The 19,032-nt window shown below is 31.1% G+C and overlaps 1 protein-coding gene across 2 annotated transcripts in view; it reads right to left on the reverse strand.

The window, feature by feature from the left end:
- Positions 1-4,548: 4,548 nt before the first annotated feature.
- LOC139523660 (anillin-like) overlaps positions 4,549-19,032 on the reverse strand; it is a 34,181-nt gene continuing 19,697 nt past the window's right edge. For both annotated transcript variants that reach the window (XM_071317847.1, XM_071317846.1), the window contains exons 11-18: positions 15,557-15,712; positions 14,263-14,435; positions 13,656-13,737; positions 8,913-9,022; positions 8,312-8,398; positions 6,636-6,743; positions 6,077-6,249; positions 4,549-5,742 (exon numbers count right to left, since the gene is read on the reverse strand). In XM_071317847.1, the coding sequence (XP_071173948.1) occupies positions 5,610-5,742; positions 6,077-6,249; positions 6,636-6,743; positions 8,312-8,398; positions 8,913-9,022; positions 13,656-13,737; positions 14,263-14,435; positions 15,557-15,712 (1,022 nt within the window). In that variant the 3' untranslated portion in view covers positions 4,549-5,609. The remainder of the gene's footprint in view (positions 5,743-6,076; positions 6,250-6,635; positions 6,744-8,311; positions 8,399-8,912; positions 9,023-13,655; positions 13,738-14,262; positions 14,436-15,556; positions 15,713-19,032) is intronic.

Raw genomic sequence — 19,032 nt, forward strand, 5'->3', positions numbered from 1 at the left:
AAAACTAAACATTGACCAATGAACCATGAAAATGAGGTCAAGATCAAATAAAACCTGCACGACTGACATATAGATCATAAATTATTTCCATACACCAAATATTGTTGACCTATTGCATATTAGTATTAGAATAAAAGATCAAAACTCAAAAACTTAACTTTGACCACTGAACCATGAAAATGAGGTCAAGGTCAGATGACACCTGCCAGCTAGACATGTACACCTTAATATCATTCCATACACCAAATATAGTACACCTATTGCCAGGGATGGGGTAATTAACTAAAGGCTCTAAAGAGCCTGTGTCGCTCACCTTGGTCTGTGTGAATATTAAACAAAGGACGCAGATGGATTCATGACAAAATTGTGTTTTGGTGATGGTGATGTGTTTGTAAATCTTACTTTAATGAACATTCTTGCTGCTTACAATTATCTCTATCTATAATGAACTTGGCCCAGTAGTTTCAGAGAAGATTTTTGTAAAAGATAACTAAGATTTACGAAAAATGGTTCAAAATTGACTATAAAGGGCAATAACTCCGAAAGGGGTCAACTGACCATTTCAGTCATGTTGACTTATTTGTAAATCTTACTTTGCTGAATATTATTGCTGTTTACAGTTTATTTCTATCTATAATAATATTCAAGATAATAACCAAAAACAGCAAAATTTCCTTAAAATTACCAATTCAGGGTCAGCAACCCAACAGGTTGTCCGATTCATCTGAAAATTTCAGGGCAGATAGATCTTGACCTGATAATCAATTTTACTGCATGTCAGATTTGCTCTAAATGCTTTGGTTTTTGAGTTATAAGCCAAAAACTGAATTTTGCCCCTGTTTTATTTTTAGCTGTGGTGGCCATCTTGGTTGGTTGGCCAGGTCACGCCACACATTTTTTAAACTAGATACACCAATGATGATTGTGGCCAAGTTTGGTTTAATTTGGCCCAGTGGTTTCAGAGGAGAAGATTTTTGTAATAGATTACTAAGATTTAAGAAAAATGGTTAAAAATTGTCTATCAAGGGCAATAACTCCTAAAGGGGTCAACTGACCATTTCAGTCATGTTCACTTATTTGTAAATCTTACTTTGCTGAACATTATTGCTGTTTACAGTTTATCTCTATCTATAATAATATTCAAGATAATATCCAAAAACAGCAAAATTTCCTTAAAATTACCAATTCAGGGGCAGCAACCCAACAACAGGTTGTCAGATTCATCTGTAAATTTCAGGGCAGATAGATCTTGACCTGATAATCAATTTTACTTCATGTCAGATTTGCTCTAAATGCTTTGGTTTTTGAGTTATAAGCCAAAAACTGAATTTTACCCCTATGTTCTATTTTTAGCTGTGGCGGCCATCTTGGTTGGTTGGCCGGGTCATGCCACATATTTTTTAAACTAGATACCTCAATTGTGATTGTGGCCAAGTTTGGTTTAATTTGGCCCAGTAGTTTCAGAGGAGAAGATTTTTGTAAAAGATAACTAAGATTTATGAAAAATGGTTCAAAATTGACTATAAAGGGCAATAACTCCTAAAGGGGTCAACTGACCATTTCGGTCATGTTGACTTATTTGTAAATCTTACTTTGTTGAACATTAATGCTGTTTACAGTTTATCTCTATCTATAATAATATTCCAAATAATAACCAAAAACAGCAAAATTTCCTTAAAATTACCAATTCAGGGGCAGCAACCCAACAACAGGTTGTCCGATTCATCTGAAAATTGCAGGGCAGATAGATCTTGACCTGATAAACAATTTTAGCTATGTCAGATTTGCTCTAAATGCTTTGGTTTTTGAGTTATAAGCCTAAAACTGCATTTTACCCCTATGTTCTAATTTTAGCCATGGCAGCCATCTTGGTTGGTTGGCCAGGTCACGCCACACATTTTTAAAACTAGATACCCCAATGATGATTGTGGCCAAGTTTTTGTTTAATTTGGCCCAGTAGTTTCAGAAGAAAAGATTTTTGTAAAAGTTAACGATCACGGACGACGCCGACGCCGGACGCAAAGTGATGGGAAAAGCTCACTTGGCCCTTCGGGCCAGGTGAGCTAAAAATGTAATGGTAATTAAGTGTAATGCATTACAATTTTCCATATAATTGCATGTAATGTGTAATTGAGCATTTTTTCAATTACATGTAATGGTAATTTAATTAATTACATTGAAAAAAGCATGTAATGCTCAATTACTTTTGAATTACATTTCAATTACATGTACTTTTATGGTGTTAAAGATTTGTGTTTAATTATACAAATTGTAAAATTATATGTACATGTATTTTTCAAATATTGATATCACATGCTTTTTTAATTTATGAAGTCTGTAATTTATTCTGAAGTTTTTATCATTTATTTGACCTACAGATTTTTTTTAATAGTCTTATAATTTACAAAATTTGAGAATCATATATTAGTGTTGTTCAGTTTTTAAGAAAGATCTTTTAACTAAATAGATTGATAATTAATTAATCAGCTTGTTAAACAAAACAAAACACAAAAATGTGTCACTGTAAAACATCTTTCTTAGACAGTTTTAGAATTTAAAATCGCTGCATACAATCATTTTGTCAAATTAGTATACACAAAAGGATTATAGAATTAAAAATTAACAGCTGTAAAAACAAACAGCAATTAATCAGATTAAAATGTCCAGAGGCAATGCCACTATTACATATATTTTATCTAATTAGCAAAATATTGCTTATATTTAGACATTATATACATTGTTTGTACTAAAAATTATTTTCAATATTGTGACAAGCACACTTTTTAATATTTTTTAAGTAAAATAAAGAAATATTTCTAATTCATTTATAATTTCTTTATTCATATTATGTTTAATTCAAATGAGTTCATATCTGAGATATCAAAATGCCTTTTGTAAATAGGAACACATTCCCTTTCCTATCAATATGATGATCTTCTAATCATAAAACTTCCATGTTCTGATCAAGCAATATCTAGCACATTAGCTTCTGTCGAAAGATTATTTACAATTGCTATTTTCAGACCAGACAGATTCAGACTAAATGACAAAACATCAAAATAACTAAATTAAATGATTATCAAATGCAACGCTATGCTTACATGAATATTTTACACATGCATTATATATACATGTAAAAGATTGTTAAAAAAGTATCATGATGAAATGTAATATGTAATTTAATTAATTACTTTAGTAAAGTAATTGTAATTTAATTAATTACATTTCAAAAACTGTGTAATGTGTAATTAGTGTAATTGATCATTTTTGCAATGTAATGTGTAATTTAATTAATTACATTCCAATGTAATTGACCCCAAGTCTGCCTATTGCATACAGTACACCTTACAGTCCTTCCATACACAGAATATACTAGACCTATTGCTTATTGTATCTGAAATATGGACTTGACCACCAAAACTCAACCTGGTTCGCTGATCCATGAAATGAGGTCGAGCTCAAGTGAAAACTGTCTGACAGGCATGAGGACCTTGCAAGGTACACACATACCAAATATATTTATCCTATTAGTTATAATGAGAGAGAATTTAACATTACAAAAATCTTAACTTTTTTTCCTAAGTAGTCACTGAACCATGAAAATGAGGTCAAGGCCATTGGACATGTGACTGACAGAAACATCCATATACAAAGTATGAAGTATCCAGGCCTTCCACCTTCTAAAATATAAAGCTTTTAAGAAGTTAGCTCACACGGCCGCTGGATCACTATCCCTATGTTGAGCTTTCTGCAACAAAAGTCGCAGCCTCGACAAAAATCTTCCTACATATTGATAATGTACACAATTTTATCCAGAGAATTATTTACACACCTTGTGACCTATAATCTGTTGAATTTTTTAATAAAAACATAAATCTCTTCAAAGATACCACTTTGGTGTACAAGCTACTGTAAATTCAGAAATCTTTGCAAGCACTATTTTTTGTGATTGTTAAATTAGATTAATAATTGGGATTTCAGGAAATGCATACCAATAGCTTTCAAAATTTAAAAACAAATTCTATTTCTGCCAATCCTATATAGTTGTAATTTTTTGCAATAAAAAAAAAACATTGCAAAAATTTCAAATTTATAATAATAAAATTGAGAATAGAAATGGGAAATGAGTCACAGAGACAACAAGCTGACCAAAGAGCAGAAAACAGCTGTAGGCCTACAATGGGTCTTCGTCACAGCTAAGAAAATCCCACAGGTAGTCAAGGCTTCAGCTGGCCTATTAAGAAAAATGTATGTCACACTATACTCCAAAACATTTACTGTTAATTCAGAAATTATTGGGATTTTGTCATTTTACCCTGAAGTGCAATTTTAATCTATGTGTAATATGAGAAAAATCATGTTGAATTCATATTTAAAAAAAATCAAAATGCGGGTTTAAATTATTGTGATGATAACCCTGTGGCATTTTCGCAATAATAAAAACATCACAATAATTTCTTAATTTACAGTAAATAAATACATTTCAGTTGATATTAATGTCAGTCAATATTTGTTGCATTTCAAGTTTATTCAAATAAATACACAAGATGACTTCTAGATGTTTTATTTGTTTAAAAATTCCTGCAGGTCAAAAAACACATTACACACCATATCATATATCAATATAATAAATTCATAATTTCTTCTCTCATCAAGGCAAATACAAAATTTCATTTTCAAATTTAAACTCTGTCAAATGTTACTAGAGCTAATATTTGAGAGAACTGCCAGAAACTAGTAGTAAAATATCAGATCTTTTGCAATATAACGGACTAAATAAGAATTGGATTGACTAACATCTGATTATCTTATCCTCTTCTAAGTGCAAACTACTAGATCTAAAGTTTTTATACAGTGTAGGGTTTGGACACCCATGTTCTAGGTGCATGTATAATATCATAAACTGACAAAAGATGTGAATAAGATGAAGAAAAGGATAAATAAGATAAGAAACACAAGAGTAACAAAGAAACAAATATATAGTTAACATGGTTATACAAATACAGTGCGTCATAAGTTATAAAATAGTAAAAACAGATTTTTTTGTACAATGAAATAAAACTATTACTAATTTTCCCATGATTAGTGCTAATAAAAACAAAAATAAAAAAACGTATAAATCCTTGATTATAGAAAACTGTTAAGAAATGTTGTAAGTAGAAGTGCAAGATTTGTTATATTCTGGTTTGGAAATCTTCAGAATTTCACAATAAATGTTTGTATGTGCAAAAGGAGAATTAATAAAGTGAGGCCCACTATTTAAGTTCATTTACATTTACACTTGGAATGAAGAAAATTTTAATGAGATTCATAATAATATCGATGCCTTTAAATTCACGACTGAAATTAATGTGTGTATGACCCTCAATGTAAGGGACCAGCCCATATATTAACAGAAAGTATTTATATCCTAGCTAACCGTATACTAAGCATGTAGCAGACTACATAGGCATTATCTATATAATTATATCCACCATACATAAATATATAAAATATATCACAAGTATTTCTACTGAAGTCTAAGTCTTGCTGGTCTCGCTAGACCTTTTGGCACTCATCTAGGGAACTGTGTCCCTTCGTTTTAGTCTATATCCTGTTTGATCATTGGCTCAAGTGTCTTTAGTAGGTAATCTGATTGGCCTCATAGCATCAGAATGCCATGTCCTTATGTTGGCTAATGCTCTGTTTATTTTATTGCACCAATTTATCCTTTCTTCTTTTGTGTCAGCAGAAAGCATGTGTCTAAAAAAAAAAATCAAGATTTATTTATTAATGGACCAATGGCTGCTTACAATTCAGCAGCTTATATATATAAGATGTTATTATAAAGTGAGGTAAGAATATGCTGATTTGTACTAAACCAAACAGGCTGAGTCTTCCATCTAACCTATTCTGAATCTTTCAGAGCCTGGCTTATTGTATTATCATTAGTCTTTGATGAATGTAATGCACTAATTTTTCTGGTATTATTGCAATGCAATTTGCTATCACATTTGCATATGCTTGGAAAATCATTATCTTTTATTTGTTATTATAAATACATTTTTGTTCTTTAACTTCATTACATTACTATTACCTTGTGGTTGTCATGGTATTGTACGTTTTTGAAATCAAAGTGTCTGGTTCCCCTCTCCTAGGCTGTCGCACGGTAACCAGTTCAAAGGTATTAGGTCTAGCACAGATGTCTCTTGGTATCAAGCCTACTTTTTCTGTAATACACCTCTTCAAGTCAAAATATCCAATAGGATCCTGTAACAATACAAAAGAAACATTTTATTTAACATTAATATTAGATGCTGTATATTTTCATGAGTATAACAGTATCAGTAGTTCTTTTTGTGTTTTGTTGTTGTTGATAATTTGGTTTAAATACAGTGAATTCATTATTAGTCGTTGGATACCATTTTTTGAGGATTTCGTGGGTACAGGTAAACCATGAAATAAAATGATCAACAAATGAATAATTTTCTATAGGTTTGTATGCAGACCTCGGCAAAACCACAAAATTAAATATCACCAACTTACAAGTTTGCCTTTGTCCTCGAAAAATAAAAAAATCCAAAGTAGCAGATCTTCTATAAAGACAACTTTAATAGAGCATGCCATAGTGTATCAAAATCTATTTCCATTTATACCTTTTTCTGTTCATCATCAGGGTATTTCCAGAAACACAACTTGTTACCAGTCAGCACACACCATCTTCTGTGCCATGCTCCAAGACCACTTACATCCTCAAACATTGTCTAAAAAAATAATTGAGAAGACATTTTAAGGTATTACATCTGTCTGACATGCAAGTCTGTAAACTATGTGTAGGTTTAGTTTGCAATATTTTTAAACACAATGGTCTTGTTTTGTAACCATTCAAAATAATAAATGAATATATGCCTACTCTGAGCTAGATTAACATGCTAAAAAGATGTAAATTAGGGTTGACATCAGGGCTTCCAAAACAGTCATATATTCCGGTCATTTGTATAATGTCCGGTAAAAGTCCGGCTGGGCAAAGCATGAAACGGTCATCTACTTTTTAGTATTCAAGGTTTTTTCGGTCATTTTTACATAATTCACGATCTTTTTGACCCAACCTTTTGCCTTTAACATCTACACATTTCCGGTCATAAATGTGACAAGATGATTAATTACTATCAAAACAACACCTACTTCAATACTTTCTAAATTTAATCAAGGCTAATTAGTAGTTGGACAGCTGAAATCTACCTGTTCAGGTGACAGGTGAACTATGTTCAGTACCGGACATCGTATAAATTGATTGGTTTATTCACAATTATTTTCTTACATTTCAGAGGTTTTTATCTAATTGATTTAGTCCAAAAGATTAAAATTATTAGAAATTAGTATATTAATATGATTTGATGAAAAATTAAAAAAGGTTTTAAAAAAAAATATCGTCAGAACTACATCGTATGAACTAGAACACGTGTGCGCATGTGCACAGGTGGGAAATTAAGTAATGCATCCTACATTTCTTTAAAAATGCTAAAATTATCAATGAGACCTGTATCTAACGTTCAAATCAAGTATTTTGTTGAAGAAATAACGTGGAAAGAGCTTCTTCTCTCAGTCGTGCTTTGTAAAACGTACACGGATTTTACGTATCCGTTTATGGTCCATGTTTTACCATTGTCAAGTCAACTTCCGGTTGAAAACGAAAGTAAAGTTTTTGACAATGTCATTTTGCAGAAATAAAAAGTCCACGGCAGATATGAGCACGCTGGTGTGCACACTTTGAATGATGCACTGTCAATTTAACAGTAACATCCTAACATCAAATTCATATCATATTAAAGTAAAGTTTAAGATCGTTTTTAAGTTTTTTTTTATGTCATGTCAATCATTGGAATGGCCATCTGATTACCATAATTGCCTTTTGTGACTAAGTCTTAAGGGATTAAAATCGGGATCAGATATGAAATGTCCGGCTGGCTCAAATATTTTTTGGAAGCCTTGGTTGACATTAACATTATTTCCAGAGTTTATTTCCATACTTTAATAACAGAAAAGAGTTTCTGTAATTTCTGTGTTAAAATGATGTTTTTTTTTTTAAATGTTCACTCTATTTTTTTTTGGTACTACATAACTTTTTTATTTGCTTTGACCATTTTCAATTTTGGGAATTCAGAACATTATATATTGAATGGTTTGATGGCATTTTTCTAATATCCAGTATCCATACAAGTCAAATATAAAACTGAAAGGTTTGTAAAAATTCAATGAACCCATACAACTAGAGCAGCCATAATGCTGATGAGTTGTTATTCATTAATAGTCCACAAAGAAATAAGCTTACCAAAAATCCTCGTTCTTCCACATTTTGTTCCATCAAACATTTCAGTCTCATGTAAATAGTTCCATGTAAGGGAGATAAGTAGGAAATCTGAAATAAAGTAAAATTCATACCTTAAAAAATGTTTATATTCTAAAAGGAAAATTTAGCAGAGATTTTACAGCTCTTCTATAAAAGCATGTAAAACAAAACTTGATCGACTTGCTTGCTATGTTTGCTTGGCTGTTTGCCAACAATAGGTTGGTGTAGCTTAAATCTGTTTTATATTTGCTGGGATTCGATTGGACAATAAGAATTGACATGAAATAAAGTTAATGTTTATTGTCCATTAAATTCCAGTATATAGTAAACAGACTGAAACAGACTACCTACCATTATGCAATGTGTGATTAATGAGCAGCTTTTATCTTTGAAAATTTGAAAATTTGAATAGTTTATGAATTTATAACTAACAGTTAGTAAGTTAAAGGACTAAATAATAACAGAATTAATGTATCTTAATAAATAAATAATTCAGAAACAATCAGCATTGGCCTTATATTACAACAATTCACTTGAGAATTAAATTAATAGAAAGTGCAATATTCAATAATTATTAACTTACTCTTTCTAGGGTAAAACTTGTCTTGTCTAAGGATTTCATTGAGATAGGCAGTGTTGTTATCAATGTAAAGCTGGTTGTTCTTACTGCTGTTGGACCACCAGGACTTGGCACTACAAAAACAGTAAAATTCATTTCAAATATTTTTACCTCAGATGCATATTGGCCTTGTAAAATCAATAGTTTACTTTTTTTCTCCAACTTCACATTAGGATTGATCAATTTAACTGTACACAAATCAACGATCTGGGTATAAAGTCTATTATAGAATTTCTTAAATTTCACTGAATAAAATTGCAACACCCACAGAGTCGATATTTCTAGTCTTCCAGATGTTCCATGTATTTTTTGTGAGTAAAACCTTAATTTTATGTGTTTTATACATTTTTGTTTTTTTGCCTTCCATTTCAATTTTAATGTTTTGCACAGCAAGATTTGAGGTAACTTTTCAGCATGTTTGGATAAAGATAAGTTAATTTGTCAAGAAAGCTAATACTTTCCCCCTCTTAACATTGATTCAGTATTGTTTTCTATCAATACATCAATAGGACACTTGTAGTTTATAAATTTATAACAAAATCCTTTTCCAATAATAACAGGGGAAAACCAGTTTTGTGATAAAAGTATACCAGGTGAAACAACCCACAGCAAGGTGTTGATAAATTGGTGCAATCACATCAAAGGTAAAAAAATAGGCCACCACTTTTGAAAACTAATTCATTTTAATAACAATGTGAATATGAGTCTATGTGTATATATTTGATATAAAATCCATCACTAAAACACATCAATCTAACTATACCTCTGTTCCTTGGACAATTACAACCGATCATACAACATGGACATGTGTATGCTAAAATTAAAGTTTTTTTTTTTTGTCTTTTTCAATTTATTTTTACAGCTATTCTTTCATTATCAACCCCCTTCACCCATCTTAAATCTCAAAGGAAAAATTATGTTTATGGTCAAGGAAAGACAAAGTTTGATTTGTCATAACATTCATGTCCAGGTATCAAATTAAGTCTCTTCCATTATTCCTTATAACCACATTTTTTTTTAAATAGTCAATAATAATACTTTTTGTTTTCAAAGGTATTTCAAAGGATTGAATATGACTTTAACTTGGCAGGTCAAATGACCACCCCAGTGTTGACAGGCTAATGATTTGAAAGTTGAACTTCCTACACCACTCATCCACAGAGGCCCCTTAAAGGTTGCTGAGATTTTTTTTGAACAAAGCCATGTACCAACATTCTCGTGTTTGTTTACAGTGATTCAGTGGTCAATTATGCAAAAGAGAAATTTAAAATACCATCTTGTTTCTAAAATTATAGCCTCACATTCATAACATAAACTTTAAGAAAACCAATTCAGATAGCATCTCATTACCATAATGCTAATAGGCCATTGGGAGAACACTGGATTGTATCATATGAAATTTATAAAATATTTTCATTTTGACCCACTCTTTATATCTGTCAATTCCGTATATGGACCATAATTTGGTATTGGGACAGTTTCCAATAACGATAGAAAAGTGATAAAATATTGTATTTTGGTGAGAGAAGTTGTTGCTCCACAATCAAATGCTATTATTTCTATTAAAATAAAGGTGCTCCCCTAGAGAGAATTTGAAATAAACAAATGTTTCAGATTATCTGGCCGCTTTTCTGTGTCGTTTCTTAGCGTTATTTTCGCTTCCGAAGTGTGTAATGCTGGTAAATTTAAAGATAATCGTCGCCTGCAAAATCGTAACTTTTGCTTTCAAATAATAAAGAACATCGACCAATAAGAATAGTCAGAAGAAAATGCCAAGAACTATAAGTATTTCTGTAGCAGGTGTAAGAACACCAGCGTCACTTTGGTTTCCGATTTCGTAACGCAAATTTTAGATGGTGTAATCTGCTTTGTTGTAAAAGAATTCTTTACAACAATATGCAAATATGAACTCTCGCGAGATGTTCAAACAGGTAAATCAGAGATGATTTACATTCTAGTTTTGTTCTTAGTTATAATTAAGTTAGAAAATGACGTAATCGTTAGGCGTTACATTTCACAAGAAACAGAAGTCCAGATATTTCCTTTTTTTATTAAAATTGTTTTTGGCGTTAAGTTCTAATAATTTCCGGTCATACATGAAACATGTGACTAACATGTGATCATGCGCTTACGGCCAGATATATGAAATACTAGGTCTATACATTGATTTTGTTTCCAACGGGATGTTAGCAAGCATATTCTGTAGACTTGTTTCATATTGTTTAAAAAAGGAAAATACAATTTTCAAAGAGATCACGCCTGGGGTCTATTATTTTTCCTATGTGCATAATGTTATATACGATTTTGAGTGAAAATAAATGCCCAATGACTTGACAAAATTGATATAACACACTTTGTTTCCGGATAACGATGAAAAAGGGTCCTTGGAAAATTCAATCGACGTTACGTTTCTTATCAGGGCTCACACTACTTCAGAATTATAGGGAGAAGTGACTTCTCTTTTTGAAACTGATAGGGAGAAGTGGTGAGATTTGAAAGAGAAGTGCTCATTCGCGCGGTGCGATACAATGTTTGGATTTTACAATAGTATAAAGGGCCATATGTAAATAATGTTCTTTTTATATTGTTCAATTCATATCTGAGTAAAAAAATTACAATTAAAGTAACATTTGAAATTAAAAGTTGTTTAAGTTTTACTAAGGTTCTTGTGAGAAACTACCAACTAAATATCTAGCACTAACAAAAAAAAAAATATTTTAAAAAATGTAAAGAAATTATAATATATCAATAACAATTTAATTAAAAATTATATTGTGTATGACATTCAGTGTTTCTCATAAAAAAAATATAAAAGTTATTAAGCTGGGCCAGAATATATTGATATTAGTATAATAGTCTCAGAGTTAAGCAACTTTAATCAATAGTTTGAAACAATCCATAAAAAATATAGGGAATTATATACACCAATCAATTAGATGTTACAAAAAGTCTCTTAATGCGTGTGGAATGCGTAATTTCCCCCTTTGGGATCAATATTCTTCTGTCAGCTGTTCCATCCGTGCGTCCGTAGTAATTATTGTAAAAGTACGGATTTCGGTCATAGCTGGTCCGGTTCAGATCCGGAGTTTAGAAATCGGTCAATGGCGGACGAATGCAAGAAAATTTACAAAAATAAACGATGTTTGACAAGTTATTTGGAAAGGAACATGACGTTTTTAATGCAATAAATGGATTAAAAATTTACTGGAGGCAACTTTTATCACGTTTAAATGAAGTAACAAACTTATGTTGCCGCCATATTTGAGGTTGATGTACGTTTTCCAGTAACAAGCACCGGAACTTGCAGAAAATGCACGAAGTGATAAAAAGTTGTATTTTTATCAAATAACCTGCTACACACTACGAAGACAATGCTTCAACCTCTTTTCTAAAGATAATGAATCGTATATGTCTGAATTTCTTTAATTATCAATAAAAAAATTGATGTTTCATCAACTTGGTAAAAATTGAAAATGTCCGATGACGGAAGCGACTGAAAGCGACTATCGTCAAGAACAGGGCGACTTGTTTTCGCTTTTGGGGGTCGGGGAAAGCGAAGTGACGGTCGGAAAGGCGACTTCTTCGCCCAAGTCGCCTGGTAGCGTGAGCCCTGCTTATCATTGTGCCAATGCTCGTTGAATTGATTTTGCTTCAGCAGTAAATACTACTGGATATTTTAGGTGAATAAAGATAATTTAATAAAAAATACATGTTAATATACCATTACACTTGGAATGTACAAAGTTGGTATCTTTGTCACAATTTAAAATTATTTTTTTTTAATCATGTTCTGCAAACACTTTTCAGAAATGCAATAAACTTGTCAAATTAGAAGTAAACTTTTATCATGCATGACTTGAAAGGAAGTACTTTATTGATTTTAGCTCACTAAAGTAGGTTAAAATGTGGAAACCATGTAGATGGTGTACAGGTCACAAATATCACATGGTGCCTATTGTAAAGATTTAAATTCCAAGTTAAAAAAATTTCTTTACTGGATTTAAAGAATTTTACATTGCCAATGATTTGGAATAAATTGTATATAACTGGAATTTCAAAACCAAAATACAAATACATTTTTTTGGCTAAAACATCAAGATAAAACAATTATGGTATCCTGTATCAATAAAGAAAATATGGAAATTTCTGAATAAATTGTACTAATTGTTTTCAAAACAAGCACATATTTAGGAGTTTTATAATACTGTTACATTTAAGATGGATTTTAAGTATACTGTTCAGATTATTTTAAGCAGATTTTGCAATAAAATAAAACTAAAAAAATGCTTTCGGTTTCTTGTGGTTTCCTGTCGCGTTTAAAAAAACCCTTTAATTTCACATTGAAAATAGATTTTAAATATTAACATGAAGCAAGTAACACCAGTAATGGTGATCATTTATGTTTTTTGAAATATATTGTGCAAAATAAAGAAAATAAAGAAAATAAAGATTGGTTTCCTGTCACGTAAACGGTGAATCAAAATGTATTAATTTTTTCTTGAAAAACTCAATTGTTCCATTAATACTATTCTAACACCAACACAACCCACAGAATAAAAGTTAAAAGTTTTAGAACTTATAAAAAAAAGGATACACAAAAAAAACCAAAGGCTGAATACCAAATTATGGTCCATATTCATACACAGATTTAAATTTGTGAGAATATAAATTATTAAGTTATGGCTACAGAAACTTGTAAACCCTTACTTGTAATATGTCCACTTTTCATCGAAGACTTTTTAGGTGTTTTCTTTTTTTTATCTTTCCCAATAGACTCCCTAGAAACGTTCTGAAATAAAAACAATATCAATGGTTTCGAGGAAGTATTATTTTTAAAAATGGTAGTTCATTAACAAAAATCTTTCACCATCCAATTCTGGATCATTTAGAAGAGTGTGTGTCTGTAACTTTTAAAGACAGTATTCAGAATAAAGTTCAGAAATAAGTTTCCCTTTATTTTGTAAAACATTTAACCTAAAAGTGTCACATTATGCTCTTTACGATCAAGGAAAAGTCAAATGTGTCTACTACATGTAACTGCACACAACTTGAATAGTTTTGAATGGCGGACAATACAATAAATGTTTTGATGTTCATAGAGTATGGTCTATAATTTGACTATTTATGTTGAAGGCCATACAGTGACCTATAGTTGTTAATTTCTGTGTCATTTGATCTCCTGTGAAGAGTTGTTGCATTAGCAATCATACCACAAGAGTTGTCTCATTAGCAATCATACCACATCTTTTTTTTTTTTTATTGTTGTTAAAATTATATTCACAACTTTTTAAATAATAGTTAACAAATATCTCACCATACTAAATATTTCCATTGTTAGTTTAAAACTCCCAGAGATTCCATGTATTTTGATGAGATTAGGAAAGTCTAGACTTCCTCTCATCATAGGATCATGGGTAGATAACATCTGTGTGGTTATAACCTGGGCATTGTTTCTTATCAGGATCAAAAAGTAATGTACTGTTGTATCTGAAATGATAAGAAAGATTGGTTAAATTTTTTACTACTGTTAATTTATAAAAATGTATCTAAGTTTATGTTTGACATGGAAGTTTGCAATAGGACTCTTCCAAAATTAATTATACGGGGGTTGTGGTTGGAAATATGGATAGAAGGGTTCAAAACTATAAATATTCAAACACATTATATTTGAAAATGAATTTGTTACATGTTGTATTTCCCTATAGAGTTGCTACCTGAAAATCATATACACAGAACAACTAAACATTACCAAGGTACATACAAATATTAATCAAATAATTTCATTGAACAGGAGTTTAAATATATATGTATGAAAATTTTCAGTTCAGATTGAAAGAATCTTGAATGATACACATCTTGCTCAAATCTACCAAGAAAATGCATATCAAAGATATTATTTTTAAGTCAGACAAAAGAATGAGTGGATAATAAAACTGAATACTATTGATCTACTTAAGAAAGGTAGATTGTTGGTATACATTTCCTCTGATAGAATGTTCTTATACTTTGCCAGAATGTAGATCTGTCCATGCTTTATTAAAATAAGTACTTGAAAGTATGGGTCACCATGCTATTTTTCAAGGTGTATGTCATGCAAAATTACCTAAAATTGTATCGATTGTAAATGAAAATGTGAATAAAACGAAATTTAAGCAATAGAATTTTGAAAATATTTATGAGAAGATTTAAATATATGCTTTGAGAAAATAAAAATAAAAAGTGCTATCACCAACTTTGTTTTCTTGCTACAAGTAAAAATTGAAAACTTCTTTATCATTCCTTTATATATGTTTTTATTTACTATTTCAGTTATCTCCCCTTAAATGGCTAAGTTGACAATTTCATTTGAACAAACACAATTATTTGGTATTTGATTAATCAGTCTGAATAATGGCAGGGTTTTTCCTAATAAGGTTTATGCACAGTGGGGTCCAATGATTTAATTAAGGCCCACATCCTTTAAAATTCATGCCCACACCTCTTTCATCCAATCTCCCCATCCTTAAAAATACTTAAGGAAATACGCTGAATGGTATATAAAATAAGTAAGTAAATACATGACATTTGTATGACATGTTGTTAATGTGTATTTATCTCCTCTTCTTTACCTGATGTTGTTCCAATCTTTGTAACAAATTCCTTTTTCAATGGCAGTCTGATATCACTAATTGTAAGGGAACCTTTAGTTCCATGCCCTGGTGGGTCCAAATGTCCTGTTTCTTTCAAACGCTGCATTTCTGTTAAATATGCTTGTCGTTTCTGACCTAAAGTAACATTCAGAATAAATATATTATTTTTCTTTGAAATAATACACTCTTCAGATGGACACAATGTTAAATCTCTTTTCACTCATATATATTTTCTTTTACTCAACTAAAAAATATATAATTGATATATTTTAGTTGTTGTTGATTTTCAGTTAAAAGAATCTATAGAAATCATTAAAATTTAATATATTCAAAAAAAATAAGTGTCCATAGCCACCATATAACTTTTTACATGTTCAGTAATGCACAAAATCTGGGTTAAAACCTTAAGTTGGCAAGTTGATTTGACCACAATGTCATTGCTTACTACCTTGCACTAAAACTTAATATGGGACTCACTAATCAAAACAAATCTTTTTGATAGGTTGTCAAGCTATTAACATCATATGAATAAACATAACAATATGAATGAACATTATAATATAAATAAATATTCCGATATGAATGATAATGGGAGTAAACATTTTTACAATATAAGGTGTGTGCCTATCCAAAGTCAGATGCCTGTAATTCAGTTGTTGTAGTTTGTTGCAAATTATTTTTAAAGTTTTTATTTTGCCATAAGGGATAGCTGTTGGTTTTGACATTAATCTATATTTTGTCATGGTAATTCCTTTTTAACCCTTTCATGCCGAATGTATCCTTTTGGCACACCCGCGCGCATGCCGAATGTATCCTTTTGGCACCCCCGTGTAGATGCCGAATGTATCCTTAAGGATACATAGATTTCTATTTTTAGACGGTCACAGTGCAAACAGTAAAAATAACGTTTAAACATGTTTCTTGGCCCCGTTGCTCCATGGATGTTATGATAAACACCAAATGCATTCGATATTATAGTATCGGGCGTAAAAACACTGTTAAAATATGTTTTTTCAAAGATTGTTGAGAAAAAAAACCCTCGTGAAAAACAAAATGGCGGAATCATAAACAATCGTGGTCAGGAGTTTCATTTCGAGTTAAAACATTGAGAAAACTTAACCTGCGGTCATGAAAGTCGTTTAACTTGAACAAAAGTAGTGATTGTACGTATATTTTGGATTTGTGAGAAGGATATTTGTAAAACAACCTGAAATCGAGACTTTGATTGTCGCCATCAGGTGCACGACTGTAAATAATTATTTCTCGTTGCCGTTTGACAGTCAACCTTTCATTACCGATTGAGTCAGAGTCTTTTATCATCGTTTTAGACACTCTCAGGAGTCTGTAGTGCTACGGGTTTTATTTCTTTTCATTGAAAGGCTGTACTGCAGTATGTAGGTCGACAAAACGAAAGTCCATTTTCATTTAAAATAGAACCGGATATTGACAAAATTGACAGCTGATTCTATAAATAGTGCGGTTCATAAAAACACGTGTTGTTACATCTCATAGCTTTATTATTTTACATAAAAGTGGTTTCGAAAGATGAGACAATATTCTGCAATCTTATTCGTATTTTAATCGAGTGTAAATTATTTTCCACGATGTATCTCGTCTTGTTCAGCATACAAAAATTTTAAAAGTTGTTTTGAAAAACAAATAATGTTGACAGCCTGAAAGATGCCAAGATGATTATTTTTATGTAACAAATTGTTTTCTTTCTCATTTAAAAAAAAAAAACATTGTCAAAGAAGGGAAGTGAAAAAAATTATATTTGTTTTAGAAGGGAAGGGAAAATTATTTTTTTCAGAATTGGAAAGGGGAAAAAAAAAAATTTTTTTGCTGAAGGGAAGTGATTTTTTCCCCCAAAGTGAAATAACATAAGGTGTTGTCTGTTGCTTCTGATTAATCTTGAGATGGCATCATTTATTATTGTAAAATAATACTGTTCCTGTATGTTTCAATTTTTTGTTTTGGAAATTATGAGGAAGAACTCCCCCCTCATGTTGCACACTAACACAAAAGATGAATGACCAGTGTGGCAGTGCCTAAAGTTTATTACAATTTGTAATGCCAATATAAGCAACCATTTTTAACACTAGGAAACATCTTTTTTGTGTTCAAAAAGGGACTTCAAATGGTATATAAATTGCTTCTTCTCTCAGATGCCAAGTCATATACATGTAGTAGAAAGGAGTAAGAGAAAAAACTGATCAAATTGGAAATGGGATAATGGGACCACATTAGGGTCTTGTAGCTGTTACCTTGTAAGTCAGCTTCTTAAATTAACACTGTTTATGGGACTAGTACACATAAGCAGGTATCTTCATACCACATTAATATATAGGCTTATATGTAAGTAACACTTGCTGCTGGATGTAAAAGATTAATTAATAGACTGGTAACAATGGTTATAGTATAACAACCTCACTCAAGTAATTTTTATTCACTTTTTGACAAACCATTCCATTAAATAACCCAATAACAATATAAACAGAAAATAAAACTAGAGGCTCTAAAGAGCCTGTGTCGCTCACCTTGGTCTATGTGCATATTAAACAAAGGACACAGATGGATTCATGACAAAATTGTGTTTTGCTGATAGTGATGTGTTTGTAGATCTTACTTTACTGAACATTCTTGGTACTTAGAATTTTCTCTATCTATAATAAACTTGGACCTTTAGATACAGTGAAAAATATTTTGTAAAAATTTACAAAAATTTACCAAATTAGTGAAAATTGTTAAAAATTGAATAAAATGGGCAACAACTCCTTAAGGGGTCAACTGACGATTTTGGTCATGTTGACTTATTTCTAGATCTTATTTAGCTGAACATTATTGCTGTTTACAAGTTATCTCTATCTATAACAATATTCAAGATAATAACCAAAAACAGCAAAATTTCCTTAAAATTACTAATTCAGGGGCAGCAACCCAACAACAGGTTATCCGATTTATCTGAAAATTTCAAGGCAGATAGATCTTGACCTGTTACACAATTTTACCCCTGTCAGATTTGCTCTAAATGCTTTGGTTTTTGAGTTATAAGCCCAAAACTGCATTTTACCCCTATGTTCTATTTTTAGCCATGGCGGCCATCTTGGATGGTTGGCCGGGTCATCGGACACATTTTTTAAACAAGATACCCCAATGATGATTTTGGCTAAGTTTGGTGTAATTTGGCCAAGTAGTTTCAGAGGAGAAGATGTAAAAGATTACTAAGATTTACAAAAAATGGTTAAAAATTGACTATTAAGGGCAATAACTCCTAAAGGGGTCAACTGACCATTTCCGTCATGTTGACTTATTTGTAAATCTTTTTTTGCTGAACATTATTGCTGTTTACAGTTTATCTCTATCTATAATAATATTCAAGATAATAACCAAAAACAGCAAAATTTCATTAAAATTACTTATTCTGGGGCAGCAACCCAAAACCGGGTTGTCCAATT

Source organism: Mytilus edulis, chromosome 5 (assembly GCF_963676685.1).
Source record: "Mytilus edulis chromosome 5, xbMytEdul2.2, whole genome shotgun sequence".
Taxonomy (NCBI): Eukaryota; Metazoa; Mollusca; class Bivalvia; order Mytilida; family Mytilidae; genus Mytilus; species Mytilus edulis.